Below are 19,235 nucleotides of genomic sequence, written 5' to 3' on the forward strand. Positions count from 1 at the left end.
AACCCTTGACGTGGTTTTGCATGAAAATCCCAGTGGATCAGCAGTTTCTGAGATAATCAAACCAGTGGCTCATCTTGCCCTTTATCTGCATGACTGTACGTGTGATTGACTTCATAAATATTTGCCTTAACAAGCAGTTAAAAATGTCTCTCATTAAAAGGCTGAACGTGTATATTAGGGTTGCTGAAATAAAGCATTTATGGCAGATTTAGGGAACATCCGGCCTCCAGGCGGCAAACGTGAGTCATGAGACAATTCATGAACGCAGACTAACACAAGACAGGTGTTGGCTGTTACTGCGTTGAAACTATTAGAGTTAATAGACTCGTATAGTTTATTATGGAAAGATGATTATTCCGTAACATGTGCGCTTTCTGTGGCTGTGCAGAGGGAACACACTGAGCGCGGTCAGTTCACTTCATACACCCCATTTATTCCAGGGATGATTTGTCTTCCCTCTTCCAGAACCAGACTGATTTGGCTGCGATCTTGGAGACAAACTGGGCCGTTTCTGCCAAACATTTCGGTTTCATCTTTCTCACTCTTGAGCTGCACATTTTTCACATGTGAATTCTGTCGCCGACCGTATCTCCACAGCTTCCCCCCCCCACACTGTCAACCATGCTAAATGTGTAATCGGAGTCCAAGTCCGTGTCCCTGTTTTCATCGCTACTTCCAGTAAATTGATTTTTTATTCTGAGCCGAAAGATTAATTCCGAGGACGCGGCCACTCTGTGAAACTGTACACGTTACACATAAATAATTCCATAAATACTTCTCCTGAAATAAGATGCTATTTTGTTCTGGATTCAAAATACATCTTCAGGTCAAACCTTGTGTGCAGAGCCGTTGCAACGGCCCGAACGGACAGACAAGTGTTACGGTGGGAGCCCCCAGAGAACCTAGAAACAGCTCTGCCTATGTGGTTGAGATTGATTCACATCCACAAACCCAAACGCATCATTTTAGGTCTTTATTAACCACATATTAACCCACTGTGATTGATGATAGGACGCAATTTACACTCTTGTCAGTTTCCCACAGGCACAGCTTGACAATCTGTTAGAAATAAGAAAAAACAAAACTCTCACACATCAGACTAATGATGGAGCAGAAAAGAAGGGGGGGCGGGGATCTGATTGTTTTCAGTATTCATTTTTAGTAAGGAAAATCTGGGCTCTTGGAAAGGTCATTCTCTACATAACATTTAAAAGACAGGCGATGAAATATGTATAATGTGTACGAATGAAAAACATTGAGTTGTGGCTTCCTTCTGAGACTGGGTTCCAGTGGAGAGAGAGAAGAGGATCCTGTGATCTTCTGTTCTGATACGAAAACCTTGTTTACGTTTTGTGTACATCTCCCTGTAACCATGGTCCCTTTCAAGAGCCTGTGTCCTGGCATCCAAGTCGTATACGTCTGCTGCTATAAAGCTTGCTGGCTCACAGTATTCTGCTAAGAAGCCTCTCGGTAATGATGATTCCTTTCCATGCCAGACCTTTGAGAATATCTTTGTAGCTCATTCCCAGTCTAAACTGAAATTCAGTCAAACTATTTTTGTCCATCACTGCCGCTTTGTTCACTCTATGGGAGCTGACTTCAGCACGGCACACAACTCAGTCAAAAGACACTCAAATGTGTCCACAAATTGTCCATGTCCTGTCTAAGGGTTCTCCCCCCCCTCCCCTGTACCATGGACATAATATTCAGGTCATGTGGAGTTGGTTGATGTTAGCTGTGTGGACACTTCCCGTTCTGGCGCACAGCATAGTTTAACACCTCCCGGACACCCTGCAGGGCATCAAACCGCCTCTGCTGCTGTGAGACTCTTGCCAGCATATGGTGCCGTTCTGCCGTGACCCCACCTGGTGGAAATATCGGCGATATCTCTGATCAGCCTCACATGTGTCAGCTTCACTTCGGCTAAAATGTCAAAAGTCAGCGACTTCACTGGGCAGTTGTCACGAAGGGAAGGAAACTTGGACTGTGATGCAGCGGAGAAGTGCTTCTGTACTTCTGTCCGCATGTAATCACATCTCTGAGGACAGACACTTCTCAAGTGACCCACAACAGTTTTTAATCCAATCAGGAGCCAGAACAAAGCAAGGAGGTGGACATGAGGTGAGGATGCTTGTCAATGAAAACATGACACCCATATTCAGGAATGCTAACGGCAACAAAGGGCGAAAGGTTAACCAGAAGATGACATTGCTTACAGCAGCTTTAAGCACTTCTTTTGTCCCATGTGGCAGATACTCATCAACTCCTCTAGTCTCATATTATCTATTTATCTATTTTACAAAGATAAATCCTGTCTCTTTCAATACGAAGAAAAGGTATATCTTTAACTCTCATCCTTTCTCCATGTTTCCTCTCACTGATAGACAGTACTCCGATTCCTTAAGTGTAAAGACACTCGAGTGGTGAATCGTGTCCACATCACCACCTCATTTTCAACAGTTCTTCTCATGTTAAGTTATTAAAAACTCATCATTTGTGTGTGTGACACGTGTGCACCATCTTGGTCTGAAACCTCCTGTTGTGCGCCCCCTGTAGTCAGGTCTCTGTGATGACTCATTAAAAAGCGAGTGAGACCTAAACTGGGAAATAATCTCGTGGGTGTGAAAATCAAAACAAAGGGATAGAAACTGATGTTAAAGTTAATTCTGCCTCGTTAGTCAATTTCCGAGAGGTTACAGCTCTGATTTCATTCACTGTGAATAAGAGGGCACTTACTCAGGGGGTACAGACTAACATGGCCTCACTATGAGTCTACGACAACAAGAAGAAGAAGACACAGACGCGCTCTGTGTCTGTGCTGATCCACAGGGACTGGAGAAAGTAGGCCAGGCGCGGTGTCAGACTGCTGCGAAGATCAGGACGCTGAAATTGTTGTTGACTTGTGATCAAAGTTCTTTTTCACACTTTAGATGTCAAGAATCTGACGGAGAGAGATTTAAAACACACACACACACACACACACACATTGGTCATATTTTGAGTAGAGAGGCTTTTCAGCTGAACGCTGCCTCACAACATGACACCGTGTGTCACAGAAACACCTTATAAACAGCCTAACAAGCATATAAGGACCTGAAATCACACACACACACACACACACACCTCACTCACATGAGTGACTGTGGGGATAATATGCCGAGTTATTTTTACTCTCAGAATAATCAGAAACTTGAAAAATGCTGCCAGTGTTTGGTGTCATTATGCAGCTTTTCTTTATTCGTCGTAAACAGAAACAACGTAAGGTTATTTGTACCATGTGTCCTTGATCGGATAATCTAGGCAATACTATCAGACCTGACTGTGGCAGTGTTTGGAGGCGAGTAGCATTTAACCACTTGGGTTTTTGTAGCAGTAGAATTCTGTTTGTTTGTCTGGCTTTAGTAGCACAATATTGATGCTGCCGCTTCTGGCTTAAGAGAGCCAGATGGAGCTGAAGTGTAAAGTGTCGTTCACATGCACATTTGTCCTCTCTTTTTTTATCCTCCACACCCATCAATCAGCAAAACTAGGGTGAGGGAAAAGCAGAGCTGGTGATACACTTGTCTTTTTTTATTATTATTATGTTGTTTCCACTTAGTTTAATTTATTAATTCAATCACAGGGGCTGCAGCAACTTCATCTCAGCAGCTCACAGGTTTTGGTTGCTTAGGAACAATGGATGTGCCAAAAAAAACCAACACCTTGTACATTGTGCACTGAATTGTTGTAAATTATCAAGATGGAGGGGGAAAAAACAGGCAAACATATGAAAAATCCATATCAGTCGACCTTTACTCCAGCAGCATGTTAAGGTGTAAGGGGCATTTACAAGGGCACTGGATGTGAACGGATGTCAAACGTGTCTCCATCATTTCACACTAGTATCTTGGAGCTGAGACAATCTCTTGTGGAGAAGAAGACTCATAATTTCTAAGCGATTAGACCAGTAAATGTTCTCACGCCCCACTGAATTGACAGCCATTTGACTAATTTGCAATTAGGAAGCTCTTTAAGTGTTGACACACGACTATTAGGCTCCCAGTGCGCACAGAAATAACCCACAGAGGCACCAAAACAGCCAGCGGACACCGAGCCTCGTCACGTGTTGTGTGTCCCCGCGGAGTCCTGTCTGTCTGTCTGTCTGTCTCCATCGCGAGGTATATAATCACACGGTGAATCACGGGATCTCGTGTATGTGTATAGCCCGGTCCGACGGTGCTTCGTGGGATTGGGTGGGGGGAGAGCACAGTGTCTGTGGACGCAGTCTCAGGATTGGTAGAGTTCACCGCCAAACTTGTTGACTCATAACTGAGCAGCGCGTCTCCATCCATCCATCCATCCGTCCTCCACCACGGCGCTGCGCTGTCCACGGTCAGTGGTGCTGAAACTCCCGCCTCCCAGACCACTCCCGCTGGAACCATCGCATCTCCATTCGGTTTCCTCGCTCCCACCGAGCTTCTCAAAGTTGCCTGCGCTCGTGCGACACTCCCCCGCCCCCGAAGTATCGCTTTACGCGTCTTCGTCCGCCGTCGCCGCTCGCATCCAAGAGCGCGCACCAAGACTTTCAACTTAACTCCGTTCACAGAGAGGAGTCTCCGAGGCGCAGCCATGGCTTTCATGGTGAAACACGTGGTGGGAGGACAGCTGAAGAACCTGACCGGCGGACTGACGGAGGAGAAACCCGAGGCGGAGAAGTCAGACGCCGCCGCGAAGGGAATGACTCAAGAGGAATTTGAACAATATCAGCAACAGTTAGAGGAGGAAAAGTAAGGAACGTGGCTGAGGCTTGTGATTGTGAAGTTGTGTTTCAGTGTGTGTGTGTGTGTGTGTGTGTGTGTGTGTGTGAAAACTGTGGAAGTGTGGCACATTTAGACTGCGTGCGTGCGTGTATGTGTGTGCTTTCGTGTGTAAATAGCTGAGCGCTCCCAGTGCGCCGCGCACTTTTTACGCATTCATGCTCGCATTAACACGAGCGCTCCGCACGCAGCTGCTCCTCTCGCCCAGGGAGCTCTCACTCTCTGAGCAAATAGAGCAATTTATATTTTTTTTAAAAAGAGTCGTTTTTATGCCGGAATACCTGGAGTCAGTCTTCCACATAGTGATGTGTGCAAGGATTCGTGCGACCAAAAACGTGCCCATACTGTGCGTAAGGGGAAAGAATGAATGAATCTGTGGCAAAGATATTTGGACACAGTCTGAGGGGAAAATAGCCAATAATGTACTAATATTAATTCATATTGGGTGAATTTAAGGCAAATTTCACATTATAACATTGTGGCACAAGAGGTGGATGAAACCAGATACATCTCTCTACTCATCTATATATATATATATATATATATATATATATATATATCATCTGTTATTCAACTGTCTTTTCTCGTGTGTCTGTCACATAAAACCTGAAATATCTAGATGTTCTTGTTTGGATATGTATCTCCTGGCTCTGTTGAAAGACAATCTGAGAACAACAACAAGGTCATTTGGCCAACAGTTCACCCAGCAGACAATGACTCACTATTGATTAGTGTGATGCCTCCCTTAAAGCAGGAGCCCACATCCCATATTAGACCTTCACTGTTCACTTTTTTCTGCTTTTCTTTTTTTTTCACACAGACTTTAGGGATTATAGAGTGTGTCTCATGGTGGCATGTGCAGATATTTTAAGGAGTGGGAAGTGAAGTCCCATAACTCTGGCAGTATTAACACGAAGATCAGCCCACTGAGCTCCACAGGAGGCCTGTGGTGAGATGCTTGACGCTCTGCTGTCGCGGCGTGACCTTCAGTGGAAGTGAGTTATTTGTCAGAGGAGCTGAACACGAGCATAGATCACGGCGAAGCCCCCATACGGCTCAGATTAGAGCAGAATACGGTTGTAGGAGGGGTGAAGAGGGCATGTCACATTTTTATCACCCTCAGCACTTCATGAGCAACAGTGACAACCCCTGGTCATCTGACGCCCTTGAGAGAGGAGCACTCTGCTCATTGGCTAAAAAAAGATAATGTGATATAAGATGTCCAGCCCACTTATGCTACGGGGGATGAGATTATCTTTGTTTAGTTCTGTTCATTTTCATCAGCCGAACATACATTTTTAAGCCCGTTCAGTGTGTTTCAACATTTTCAGAACACGTATTCCACAGTGTGTCTGAAAATGATATTTAACATTTGTTCATATCTTTGTTTTCTGTGGATACATGGTGGCCATTTTTTTATCTTTTGTACATTATTTGTGTTCTAATCTATGAAAGCTGTCATTTTCAGTATCTTTAGTCTCAAGTGTTTGGCCCGTTGGCTACACTGACTTGTCCCGACACGCTGGGCACAACCTTTAGATTATGCTGCTGGTTTTCGACGCTCTGCGGTGGAAAACATCACTGTGTAATAAAAAAAAAAACATGCTCTTCTGTCAGTGTAATCACACTGTGTGTGTGTGTGTGTGTGTGGCCTCGGGGCCCAATGCAGTCTGTTAAGTTCAGCATTGAGTCATCATGTCGTTGACTCACAATCTTATGGATGCATTTGAGCAAATTTAGCATATAAATTTATGAGGGACAACTATAAAAACTATAAATCGAGCACTGCCAGCAGCCAAATCTCTGCCCTCTGCTGGAGGCATCACATCACTGTAGATACAGTTAGAAGGGACAACACTCAAAAATAAATATATTCAGGGTTTCCAAGCTGAGAAGATGAATATTAACTTTGAAGAGTCTGCAGTTAGTTTGTCACCTCTGTCAACCCAGCGCTCCTCTGAGGGATTTCAAACCTTTTGGGATGTGGACTACCACAGTGCTGCATCTGGGGCTCCTTGAGCATCTCATTCTGCCCTCTGTCCAATGACATCGTCGCTGCTGCTGCTGCTGCTGCTGCTCCACCTACTGCCAGTTCGACCCCCCGTACTTGGAGGAGAACACATGGTGACACTCGGTCTCAAGGCCTCCAGGGCTCTTAATCCTGTAAGAGCCTTATGCTCTCAAAGCAGTGATGCAAATGCACACACGACTCTGAGGGAAAACTGATTTTCATCATGCTCAGAGTTGGCAGTGTTACCGCAGGTGGAATATACTGTAGGTGAAAGATCGTGCACTTGGGCTGATATTATTGTTGGTTTTTTTTCTCTTGCAGACAAGAACGAGAAGCAAATTTTGCCCAGAAGAAAGCTGAGAGAGCAACAGTGAGAACTCACTTCCGGGAAAAGTACAGATTACCAAAGGTAAAGAACTCAGAAATGTAGAAAGAGACCAAGTGCTGCCACCATGACACTCTATCCCACAATGCTATTTGTTCATGACATCATAATGAAACTTAACTCAAGTGCACAAACTCTGTGTGGCAAACATAACTTGTGCAACATTATCAATATTTACCCCTCTTAAACATCATATTTATCACATTTTAACTAGCTTAACCTGTCTCTTTAGACCAGGGGTGTCAAACTGGCAGTGCGGGGGCCACATTTGGCCCTCCAATTGATTACATGCGGCCCGCCCACCACTGTGTTGAGGCACATCTGCCACTGAGGTGATGGAATATAGACAGAATATAAGACTATATGTATTTTCTAGAAATATTATTATTATTATTATTATTATTACAGTAATAAGACATTTGGTTGTAATCATTGCTTAATTAAATGTATTACACTCAACATTAAATTACATATATTTAAGCTGTTTTAATTACAGTTTAATTTAGTTTTTCATTTCATTTTTGTGCATCATAAATGTGCTTTTATTGTGAAGTATACATCATTTTATAACAAAACAAGCACTTTTACTTTGCAATTCTGTCTAATATTATAGTGAATATTATATATTTCCCACCCACTACTAAATAGTTGTTATTTTCCACTTTTTTTCTCTGGACCGGCCCCCTCTTGACCAGACTAGATGCTCATTGGCCCCCAGGTCATTTGAGTTTGACACCCCTGCTTTAGACATCCCTCACTGTTGCTCTTTTTTGAATGTGTGTCCTGCTGGTCTGACATCACACTGAATATCTCCGTAGGCGACACAGCTACAGTTTAACCCCACAGGCCCCACAACTCATAAAGGTGCACTGTTCCAAACTTCACTGTGGCTAACTGGCCTGCACTGTACCACCTGGATTTAAACCATTTTAACACTGTCCTTCTTTCTATCTGGCCTGTTGGCCGTGTCACTGCATGTATACACATTGTCCACTTGTGTGTCCGTCTTCAGAACGAGCTGGATGAGACCCAGATCCAGCAGGCAGGCGACGACGTCGAGCTGCCCACAGAGCTGGCCAAGATGATCGCTGAAGACAACCAGGAGGAGGCACACAAGCAGTCGGTGCTGGGACAGCTGTCCAACATCCAGAACGTGGACATCGACCAGCTGAAGGACAAAGCCCAGGCCACGCTGGAAGACCTGAAGAAGCAGACGGAAAACTGCAGTCTCATGTAACCTCTCAGTCCCAGACGATTTGAGTTTTACTTTGTGCAAGTATGTTTTTCAGAGGCAGAGCTGCTCCGGAGTCAGAAATAGTCTTGTTGCTTCAATGGGATGTCAATTGGCAGAGCCACATAATCACACGTGTCCTATTTGTGCAAAGATGGACACACTCCCTGTGGACAAGTAAAGACTGACATTACAAAATCTGGGACTAATACTAATAAAAGAAAGGAGATCTTAACCATAGAGTATTTTATCGTGTAATCTGGGAGACTGTGCTTGTGTGGCTCCTCACCTTGACTCAAAATGAGATTATTTCTGCATCCAGAACAACTCCTCTTCTGAATATCAAAACGTTGTCCAGTGTTTGAAATTGTTGTCCGAGCCTCACGTGACCAGTGATAACACAGTACTGTCCTGCAGCAGAGGTCTCAGGCAGCTTATTTCACTGATGCATTGAGGGCACGTCACTGAAATCAGTTGCCTGGCTGGAGTTAAAAAAGCTATGGCTCACAATCAGGACGTTATGTTGGATGTAGGAACCTGGTGAGTAAATGTACACTATAAATAAACTGGGCAATACGTATTCCGAGCAACACATGAGGCTAATGTTTGGATGCAAGTAGTTTACTAACTTAAGACGAAGGCATTAATCTTAGCTATAATCTTTTACCAAACGTATCCTGTCATTATCCTGGCGTTCCTCGTCCCCCCCCCCCCCCCCCCCCCCCCCCGTTCTTCAGTGTGCCTCGGACGTCCGTACAAGGTTGTCGTCTTTATAGCTTCACGGTGTGTGTGCTACTCTGTACAATAACAAGCCTTCTTGTTTGCTCCTCTGGGATATAACCGTTTTTTTGTTTGTTTTTTTCTTAAACTGACAGAGGCAACAAACAACAACTTGTAGACAAGTATGTTTGATGTCTTACGGTTTTGCTGCATTTTACAAGCTGTGAGTAAATACAGTTAAAAAATAACCTGAAATTGAAACCCAGTGTCAGCTACACCAGAAGGAAAAATCTGTTCAATAACAATAAGAGAAATAGATGCTGCGCGGACGAGACAGGTGTAAATGCTTTGGAGGTCCTGTGCCAAAGGAAATGGCATAGATTATGTCAAACTGTGTAAGTGAAGGGTGTGTGTGTGTGTGTGTGTCTATAAATCCACAGACATTTATGTTGTGTAAGATGTAAATGTATCTCCTGTTCCCCTGGTGTGTCAAGAGCAGGTCATCCCCCTCATGATGTCATCAAAACAGTGTTGTTGTGTCCTTTGACCCCTCTATCCTCCATCCTCCATCCTCCATCTCCCTGACCCCGGTCCCTGCGTCTCCGTCGTGCAGTTTTGTGCTGGTGGGTTTCCGTGTTTGTTTAGATGATGTGATTGTGTCATGTGTTGTCTTTGCAACAAACAAACAAAAAAAAAGGGGTGCAGTTGACTGAGAGGGCTGCTTGCAGTCACTGTGGGCCTTTTATTGCCATCTTTCTCCTGCCGCTTCCTCGCCGAATAATAAAAGGCTCGGGGCGACTGACGCTGGTAGAAATCGTAGATGTCGTGTTGCGTTCACGTGCATTTGTGTTGGATTTTTTACGTGACAGTGGTGTGGAGGGTGACGTCAGCTTTTATCCCGTGTCTGTCCCCATTTTGACAGTAATTATTCACAAATGTAATTGTTATTTTTTAAATCCGTTTTGCCTTGTTTTCTCTAGACCTGGTGGTAATTTCCTTACTGTCGGTGCCACTCTGCTGCTGAATGAACATGTTGGTATTTTCATTACAGTGGTTGTTGTTGTCGTGTGATAGATGAACCGTTTATTCATCATAATATTAAAAAAAAAACAGAAAAAAAATGAAGCAGAGGGAAAAGTTGCAATAAGTTTTTTTTTAACAAACTCATCTGAACTCATTTTTGATGATGACGTCAATATTAATGGGTGGAGCAGAAGCCATAAAATGATGATTTGTGTGTTTACTATATATATATATATATATATATATATATACTAGAGTGAACTAGTCATTAAAGAACTCTAATAACAACATAACGTACGATAGTAATGTACAAATGTAATGTTGTGCAGCCGTCTAGTGCAATTTTCTGCCATGACACGCAGTTCCTTCTCGTTCTTTGTGTCACAATATCTCTGTGTTAACTGCAATAAACTGATTTTTATGATAATGTACCTTATTCTCCCTGCCTCAGACTGTACTTGGTCATTTATCAGTATTCTTTAATCTGCAGCCTCTTGAACACTAGATGGAGACAAAACACACTCAGGACTGGGACGACAGAATAATCTCAGAGGGAAGCAGAGGACACAGAGGCTGACTGATAATGATTGGCAGCTCAGACACTGGATACTGGCTCATGTCAGTATTTATCAATACTCGACGTGCAGCATAGGATTTTTCACACGAGGTAAAAACTATTTATTATTCTGGGTGAACTGTGTAAACACAATAGGTCCATAGACTTGAATGTAATAACACGGTAATACTATGTGTTTTTTATTTTAACAAAGGCCTATACACAGCAAAGAACACAGCAGTATAAGCTCCAGCTCACATTTTTATTTATTCATGTTAATTAATAGTTATTTTTACCTGTACTTGCCAAATAAGGCACTCTACTCAACTTCTTTGTTATACTGTTCCTGTTGTCTTTGAAAAAAATAGGGAAACAGCCCTTTGTTTTTAAAGGTCCATCCAATTTTAATCATCTACCTTCACATATCTGATCAATAATAATAATATTTCCACATATTAAAGAATGTCTCTCTATACATATCCACTATGACATCACTCAATATTGATAATGTGTCCAATATAACTAATTACATACTATTATTGTTATGAATGTACAATATTTTTGGGTGTTTGTTTTTATAATGGTTATATTTGTTTTGTGCGATGTGTTGTGTTACTTTAAAAGTCCAGTTTGTGACATTTGGGAGGGTCTGTTGGCATAAACTGAACATATCAGCCATAAGTCGGTTTGTTAAGGTGTGGAGTTGCTTCAAAATAAAGATGAGTTTGTTTCCATAGAGTTTTTAATAAGTGCTTTAGGAAGGAGCCTTGCTTTACTGAGGCCTCCGTGTTTCTACAGCAGCCAGCGTTTCATTGCATTTCCTTTTGGCATGTGAAGGTCTCTGTGTTTCCCTGACACGCTTTGCAATAGCGATTGTTGCACTCTACAGTCTCCCCATTAGATTTCACTCATTCTTACACTAAACCAGTGGTTCTCAAACTCTTCATACCAAGAACCACCTGGGAAAATATTGAGCTCTCGAGGTAACACCATTATCGCCAACGTTGAAATACAGAGGTCGAACAAAGTCACCTCAGGACGTTTCACAGGAGGCAGACTTATTCCCAGTAAGATGTTTTTCTCTCTCATCATCCTCCTCTTCCTCACATACACCTCACACACTGGTATCGTGAAATTAGATTAAGATGCAGCGAGAGATACAGCGATTATTATTATTATTATTATTCTGTTATTCGTTTCATTTTCTACGCACTCCGATCACATACCCTGGTGTAAACAGTAGAATAGTTTTCCACTACACAGTTCCAGCATGGCTCACCTGGGCTCGGCACGGCACGGCACGGCACGGCACGGCTCGGCTCGATTCTACACGGTTTGGTGCGGTTTTCCATCACTATAGCGCCTCCTCAACGTAGCACGGCTGCATGACACTGCCATGACTTTGTTTTATAGGCGACACACACAAACTAGTGACTTGTAGACCAGTTGTTTTTGGTGTAACGGTATCATTAGACTCGGAGCACGGACTTGGTCACTGATCTGAAATACGGTGGAAGGGGTCGTGATGCGGCTTTCAGCAGTGCCCTCGCTAAAACGCTAATGTTGGAGATTAACGCAAATCTTCAGGATTTTTTAAGTCTTTTTAACTGATCTACAGTTCGGCATTGTTCGGTCTGATTCCTGCGTCCGACGTCGCGCTCATGACTCTTCCAGTGACGACACTCTGACCAATCAGTGGACGTCACACATAGTATTGGCTCAGCTCACCTGGAACCTCACCAGAGCAGGTACTAGAAAAAGTACCAGGTACTAGAAAAAGTATCAGGTACTAGAAAAAGTACCAGGTACTATCGCTAATAGAAACGCAAAAAAAAAAAAACCCTGCCAAGTCAAGCCGTGAGTTGAAAAGCATCATATTGTGTTCCACTGGTGGTTGTAATGTACCACACATTGAGAACCATGGCACAAGACCTTTAAAATTGTATTACCCCATTGATATGAGATGGTACAAATCAACGGTAAGAAATCAACAACACAATCCACAGTGTCCATTTCAGAGCACATGTCTTACATATTGTAGTCTTGATTTTTATGCTGGACACACATATATATACATATAAATATATATATAAATATATATATATATATATATATATACATCCGGCTTTGTGGTGTAAAACTGGCACAATCTGTAGGCGCTGGGGAACTTTGGAAGCAGAAAAAAAATCAAGTTAGTTACCATTTCAATGGCAAGGAAGCCTGAGCTTTTGGTAGTTTTCAAGTGTGGTGTGAAAGGGCATAGCTGTAAAATATATTGATGCTGAAACCCCTTTCCATTCATAGGCTGCAGTGCGTGAACAATCTTCAGCCTGGTGAGAGACACTGGGCCGCTGCATGGACAATCTGACACAATTGGGGTGAAACGGGCCAGAAAATACCATTCTCTCCTTTTCTCCTCTGCCAGTGGCAGCTTGAGATAGTGCAGACACACACACACACACACACACACAGAGAGAGAGAGAGAGTGACAATTAGCGAGGACCTTTCAGAGAAAAACCCTCAGCGATGGGGCGGTTGTCATAGAGGTTTCCCCCCGCGCTCACTTTATGGCTAAAAAGAAACAGATTTGTTTTTGCGCGCCTGAAAATTGGAGCAGTGAAGTTGCAGATGTGAGCTTCTTGCTGAGGAATGCGTTTTGCAAGCCCCCCCCTCCCCTCCGCTCCTTCCCCTCCTTCCTCTCCTCTCCTCTCCACCACCTCCCCCCTCTTTTCACTTGTGTTTTGGGGACCACACAGAGTCCGGGTGTCGTGCACGGAAAATTATAAACATTTTCCTGCGGCCCATCTAAATCAAAATGTGTCCCATTTACTGTGTGTGTGTGTGTGTGTGTGTGTGTGTGTGGAGGGAGGGTGGGGGGGGGGGAGCAGCAGCCGCTGGGTCCCACGACTGACTCTTCAATGACGACCAATCGGTGGCCAGGATTGTAAATGAGGGAAGAGAGGGGGGAAGGAAACGTTTTCTTTCTTTTTTTCGGACAGAGGGAGGGGTGTTGTGGGGAAATGCTCGGCGAACCGTGAAGGATAACAGCGAGAAGGGGGACAAAGACGCACGTAGCGGGACTAAATGCGCGACTGAGGGAAACAAGAGAAAAACAGTGAGGAGGAAAAACGCGTCGGAACGCGGGGATGGATGTTGAGCGTGGAAGAGCCGAAGAGCTGGGAAGAAGAGTCCACACTAACAATGGCAAAGAAGAGGAGTTCAAGTCTACACAGTGAGTTGTGTCGCGGTGTCCTCCTCGCTCCTCCTGTGCGCGCCGGTGCCATGGAGCAGAATCAGGCTACGGTTCGCAGGAAGACCAGCCACTTTTAAACGGACTGTTGCTGCGCTGTTTTCTTGCCTTTGCAGCCACGCGTGGTGATTTCCCTGAGTCAGGAGGACGCAAACTCAGCCCCACTTGTGCGAGTTCGTGGGTTGTTTTGAGAGTACTGTTCCTCTCGTGCGGTGACTTATGTGAACTCCACGGCGCGTGAGATCGGGTGCGTGAATTGTCCTCATCCCCAATGTGGTGGCGGAGAAAGTGCACGTCGCCGAACTACAACTCCATCCAAGCATGAGATGTTGGTGCAGCGCCCTGGCGCTTCTCCCGTGGGTGCTGGTGGCCATAGACGCCCAGCTCATCTGCTGGCAGGCGCTCCTGCGCTGCCACGACGAGCCCGAGTGTGATCTCGCGTACAGTCAGTACTTGGCGGCTTGCGAGGGCAACATCCGAGGAACCCGGAGGCAGTGTCCGAGCCACTGCATCAACGCACTCATCAGACTCAACCACACGCGCAGCGGGCCGGAACTGGAGACCTGCGACTGCGCCCAGGACCTGGAGTGCCTCGGCGCCAAGCGATCCATAGAGCCGTGTCTCCCACGCAGATACCCGAGTGACGCCGGCGGCATAGGCTGCATGGAGGCCCGGCAGCGGTGCGAGGAGGACAGCAGCTGCCACACCTCCCTCACCGCCTACTTGTCATACTGCGGGCAGCTGTTCAACGGCAGAAAGTGCTCCTCCAGGTGTAAAGCCACCATCCAGCAGATGCTCTACATCCCCAATGGCGTGCTGCTCAACCGCTGTGTCTGCGACGGGGTCGAGAGGCCTTTCTGTGAAGTGGTCAAGGAGAACATGAGCAAACTCTGCTCCATAGGAGACCACAATGTTATTTCAGACCAGCCCGACGTGGACGACATGTACGAGGATGAGGATTATGACACTAAGAGCGACCGAGAGGAGGCACAGTCAGACCATTCCTCTGCGCAGAGAACATCCAGCTGGATCGCTCTCCTGCTTCTTCCTCTGGCACGGATTATTTACTGATGAGACGATGGTGATGGGTCCTTGAAACACTTGTGTACTCCTGGATTGCTTTGAAGGATTGAGTGTTAAACAGACCTAGAGGTTGAGCCCAGATCTCCTGGATAAGGAGAGTTTCACCCACAGGGCTGCATGCATGGACACAGAGAGCACAGTATAGTGTTGTGTGTGTAGGCAGTGAAAACTCTTATAATGGAAATGTGTCTTATAATGGAAATGTCCTTGAACCCAAGTGGCAAAAAAAAAGCGCCCATTGTCAAAAACAAAAGTAAATACTTGTAGGTGATAATGAGAGGAAATGAACCAAACCCACACTGTTGCTGTTTTGTTGTGCCTTTAAATAGCTCTGGTTTGTTTGGTTTGCTTTCAATGACACTTGGAGTGTGGCCTTATTAAGACCTTAGACAAACATTGGACCCTTTACAGTCTCTGTTTGCTCTGCTCTCATTTCAGGGGCCACCTCATTGTTGCAGCTAAGCACACTTCAAATATTTGGGGGAAATACTGAGAGAGGACAGGCAATGGTGTGGGATCAAGTTCTTAAATGAACTTAAAGCGGCGGCTGGCTGTGTAGCACTCCGTGTCTGGGTTCCTCCCCTGTTTGAGATAGTTTTATTGAACTTTTCCTGAGACCTCCCCCGTATCTCTATTCTGTCTACTGCCTGCCCGCCACCCACCCACCCCCCCTTTCATGCCTTTAAAGATCACCATCTTTACTGCTCCTCTAACAACACTGAAGCGACAACAGAGGGGAAACCTCGGCTGTTACTGTCACTGCTGCTGCTGCTGCTGCTGCTGTGAACAGGTCAACACATCACACCTGAAGTTTGTTCACACGTGACGTCGTCTAACCAGGTCCTTACCTCGTCCTTACTGCACGATAATCAGTGAGTGTCGCAGTTTCACATCAACAGCAGTGAGAGAGAGTTCAAAGAGCTTAAAGGCCGGTGAACTCAAGAACAAGTTTCGGAGAATACACGTCTTTATCCACATGGGAACGGCAGCTAATGGCCAAGAGGAAAGGAATTGGGCTTGTAACAAGAGGGTCGCTGGTTCAAATCTGGCGTCCGGTCAAGGAATGGGGTGCCCCTGACGCAACTTTGTGTGTCATTCTCTTCTTGTTTTTGGTATATGTCTACGGCAGTGTTAGAGCGCCACATACAGCCATGGCATATATACTACAGCATTCAGAGTTGTTTTTTTGGGGGGGGTGAGACTTTGTGTGTATGAAGACACGTCTTCATGTCACTGAAAACCTTTTTAAGAACCAAAAAGAAGAGGATCGTTTAAGGCAAGGGTGTCAAACTCATTTTAGTTCCCAGTATTATGCCTAAGTTTACCATTTACACACAGTGGATCTACAAAGGCACACGACATTTAGCCATGTATCTGAAACTGAAAAATATAGTATTTCATATTATGATTAGGGCCGGATTGGGACATCTGGTGGGCTGGTTCTGGGCCATGTGCCGTATTTTGACACCCCTGATTTGAGGAAAGTTCTGTGTGTGTGTGAGAAAGGCCTAAGAAGGATGCAGTGAAAACCAGGTGTGGAAGCCAGTGTATGGAGCTGAGCTCTGTTTACATGCAGTCAGTGTCACTAAGTGCTTTTAAAAAACAAGTTGCACTAATACAGATGAAGGTGCAGGATAAATGAAATGTGATTTAGCTGAAGACTTTTATTGTGTGATATTTTGTTTTCTTTTATTTGTCAAAAACATTAACGTGAGGAAATGCTCACTACAGTGAACAGGTTTCATGTTATCTGTGTAAAAGGTCCACGACAGTAGTCCAGGGATTCAAACCAGCAGCTTTTCACTCTCCTGTCTTCTTCACTTATTACGTTAAACTGTTTCACAAAAAAGGGAACGTCAACAAAACAAAACTACCCAATTGAAATGTTGTCAGAATGAATATTCTTGTTTTAGAATGAAGTCTTGAACACGTGATGATAAATCTTAAATTATGAAGCCAGAATATGAAGAATGTGTACATATTTTTCAAGTTGTATGTAGCAAAATAAAACGATAAACACAAAAAGGAATGAAACATAGCTCAGATTTCATGATACATGATTCACAGTAGCTTTTCAGGGTTTTTTTTGTTGCAATAACCATCTCAGAGCAGTGCCTTTCATGTGTGAGGGTGAGTTTTATAATAAAATAATGTTTATTAAGTTGTGAAAATGTTTGTGACACCAGCACAGAGACACCATGACAGTAATAAATGTGATTTATTCAACAATTTTTGTTTCGAGTATGGTTGTGGCCCCTTTGCACAAATAAAGTTAGGTTTTCTTTATTTCCTGGCTTTCTGACAGGCAGTGATATAGTCACTGGGGATGTTAATCTACTAATATAGTAGATTAAGTTGATAGAACTGAACCCTGATGAGGATTTTAGGGCGCGAGTAGAAAGTTAGATGTGGAAACTGAGCCGGTATCAGACGTACTGGTGTGAACAGTGGACTCAAATTGGTATTCACAAACTCTGTATGCACAACTGTAAAAGAGATGCACACCTGTTCTGTTGTAGCTCGAGTTTTTAATAACTTTTGGAGAACTATGACCTGGATGATTGAGAACCTGCAGAGTGGACCCCAAAAATACTAGCTGTGCTTTAGGGCAAAAAACACAATTCTGAGAACAGGTGGCAACTTGTGCACCACGTCTGATTTTTCATCGAATACCAGGACGCTTCAAGCACGACCAACAATCCACTTTTTTTTAAATCATTAAATCAAAACAAAGAGGCCTACAGGCACAGAAAGACTTTAGTTACAGTTTCTTTGGTTCTGGCTGAATTAACCACTGCCATACACCTTAAAACCTCTCCAACCTGCCCCCCCCCCTCCCTCTCTCCATCCCTCCCTCTCCACCAGCTCCTCATTCAGATTCTGGGAGCAAAATCAAAACAAGCCTGAGCAGAGCAGCCTCGGGGAGTTGAGTGTGTGGAGGGAACAGGGGGGGATACAGAGGCAGCACTGTGCTGCAGCCCATTTTCTAAATTATCTTTATTCAACATTTCTCTAAAACAACTCCCTCCAAACCCCCCTCTCTATCTTCTCCTCTCCAAAGTGGGAGTGACCCGAGGATTTAGGAGACTCTTGTCTCTCATAGGTACAATGTTCCATTCATGAGAGCCATCGAGCCACGGTAAATGGCTGACCCGCTCTCTGGTTTCAGGGCAGGGGTTGCTGGAGTCGAGGGCACACAGCTCCCTCAGGTCTGGAGCACAGAGACCCCCTTTATGGGGGGGGGGGGGTGCTTATGCCAATTTGACTGGATCCCTGTCGCATTGACAGCATCAACACAGAGAGAGAGAGAGCCTGGAGGTGGGGAGGCTCAAAGTGTTGTTGGATGTGCAGCAAAATGGAGGCTGATTAAATCCACAATGCTGTAGGTTGTGGTTTGAAGGAGGAGGGTTAACTTTTCCATCTCTGAATCTCCCCCTGCCTGTGTTGCATTACTGTAATGATATTCAGTGCACTCTTGGGTTTGCAATAAAAACTGGCACCGCTCCCAGAATCGAGCAAACAAAACAGGCATAAGGGTCAAAATCACTATCCAAGGTTTTCCTGGCAGCAACATGCCCAACACCATGGGTATGTTAACCAATTAGAGCTCCCTCGACATCGCAGCCGCAAACAAAGCACCCACTGGTTCTCCATCCTGTTGTTCCAGGACTCGAGGCCACGTTGTTCTCTGTGCTAACCTGAAGTCTGGGAGCGATTAACAACCTGGCAACCCAGGTGATTGTCATTAGCCAGATAGAAGGGCAGAAAACAAACATTATTGGTAAGATTAAAAACATCGCTTCACTGCCTTTTTCTTGGGAATCGGTTATTTTAAAGTGTCTTTCATAGTCACAAATACTCTTCCACAGACAAGTGAGGGACTTACAGGAAAGAGATAAGAAAGGCAGAAGTATATCTTTGGTGTTAATGAACGTCAAAGTCCAGTTCTCACAAGTGCCATAAAGTTTCATTTCGAGCCACTTTGGTGCAGCATGTCATATCAAAATTGTAACACAGGCTTTGTGACAAATTTATAGTCTCCAAGCCCATAATTCTGATGACATCATCACGGTTATTTTCTCAGACTCAAACCAAGCACCCCCCTCAGTGCCACAGAAGAACCCCACAGCTGAACACAGACTGTTCCGAGTGCACGTTCAAGAACAACATGTGACATTCT

General features: G+C 44.5%; 2 protein-coding genes across 2 annotated transcripts; both read left to right on the forward strand.

Annotated features, from left to right (window-relative positions):
* Positions 1–4,184: 4,184 nt before the first annotated feature.
* cplx3b (complexin 3b) lies at positions 4,185–9,129 on the forward strand. Its single transcript, XM_058629425.1, has 3 exons — positions 4,185–4,766; positions 7,129–7,216; positions 8,205–9,129. The coding sequence occupies exons 1-3, from the start codon at positions 4,609–4,611 to the stop codon at positions 8,427–8,429; spliced, it is 471 nt and encodes a 156-aa protein (XP_058485408.1). The 5' UTR covers positions 4,185–4,608; the 3' UTR covers positions 8,430–9,129.
* A 4,574-nt stretch (positions 9,130–13,703) lies between these two features.
* On the forward strand, positions 13,704–16,152 carry si:ch1073-459b3.2 (growth arrest-specific protein 1). The gene has a single exon (XM_058630245.1). The coding sequence runs from the start codon at positions 14,294–14,296 to the stop codon at positions 15,041–15,043; it is 750 nt and encodes a 249-aa protein (XP_058486228.1). The 5' UTR covers positions 13,704–14,293; the 3' UTR covers positions 15,044–16,152.
* Positions 16,153–19,235: the final 3,083 nt, after the last annotated feature.

The sequence above is a fragment of the Solea solea genome, chromosome 5 (assembly GCF_958295425.1).
Source record: "Solea solea chromosome 5, fSolSol10.1, whole genome shotgun sequence".
Taxonomy (NCBI): Eukaryota; Metazoa; Chordata; class Actinopteri; order Pleuronectiformes; family Soleidae; genus Solea; species Solea solea.

What these genes read in the sequence shown, in the direction of transcription:
- cplx3b (XM_058629425.1), top strand. Translation starts at nt 4,609, where the DNA reads ATGGCTTTCATGGTGAAACACGTGGTGGGAGGACAGCTGAAGAACCTG. An exon ending in CAACAGTTAGAGGAGGAAAA is followed by an intron (nt 4,767 to 7,128) that starts GTAAGGAACGTG and finishes TTTCTCTTGCAG; the next exon opens with ACAAGAACGAGAAGCAAATT. An exon ending in AAAAGTACAGATTACCAAAG is followed by an intron (nt 7,217 to 8,204) that starts GTAAAGAACTCA and finishes GTCCGTCTTCAG; the next exon opens with AACGAGCTGGATGAGACCCA.
- si:ch1073-459b3.2 (XM_058630245.1), top strand. Translation starts at nt 14,294, where the DNA reads ATGAGATGTTGGTGCAGCGCCCTGGCGCTTCTCCCGTGGGTGCTGGTG.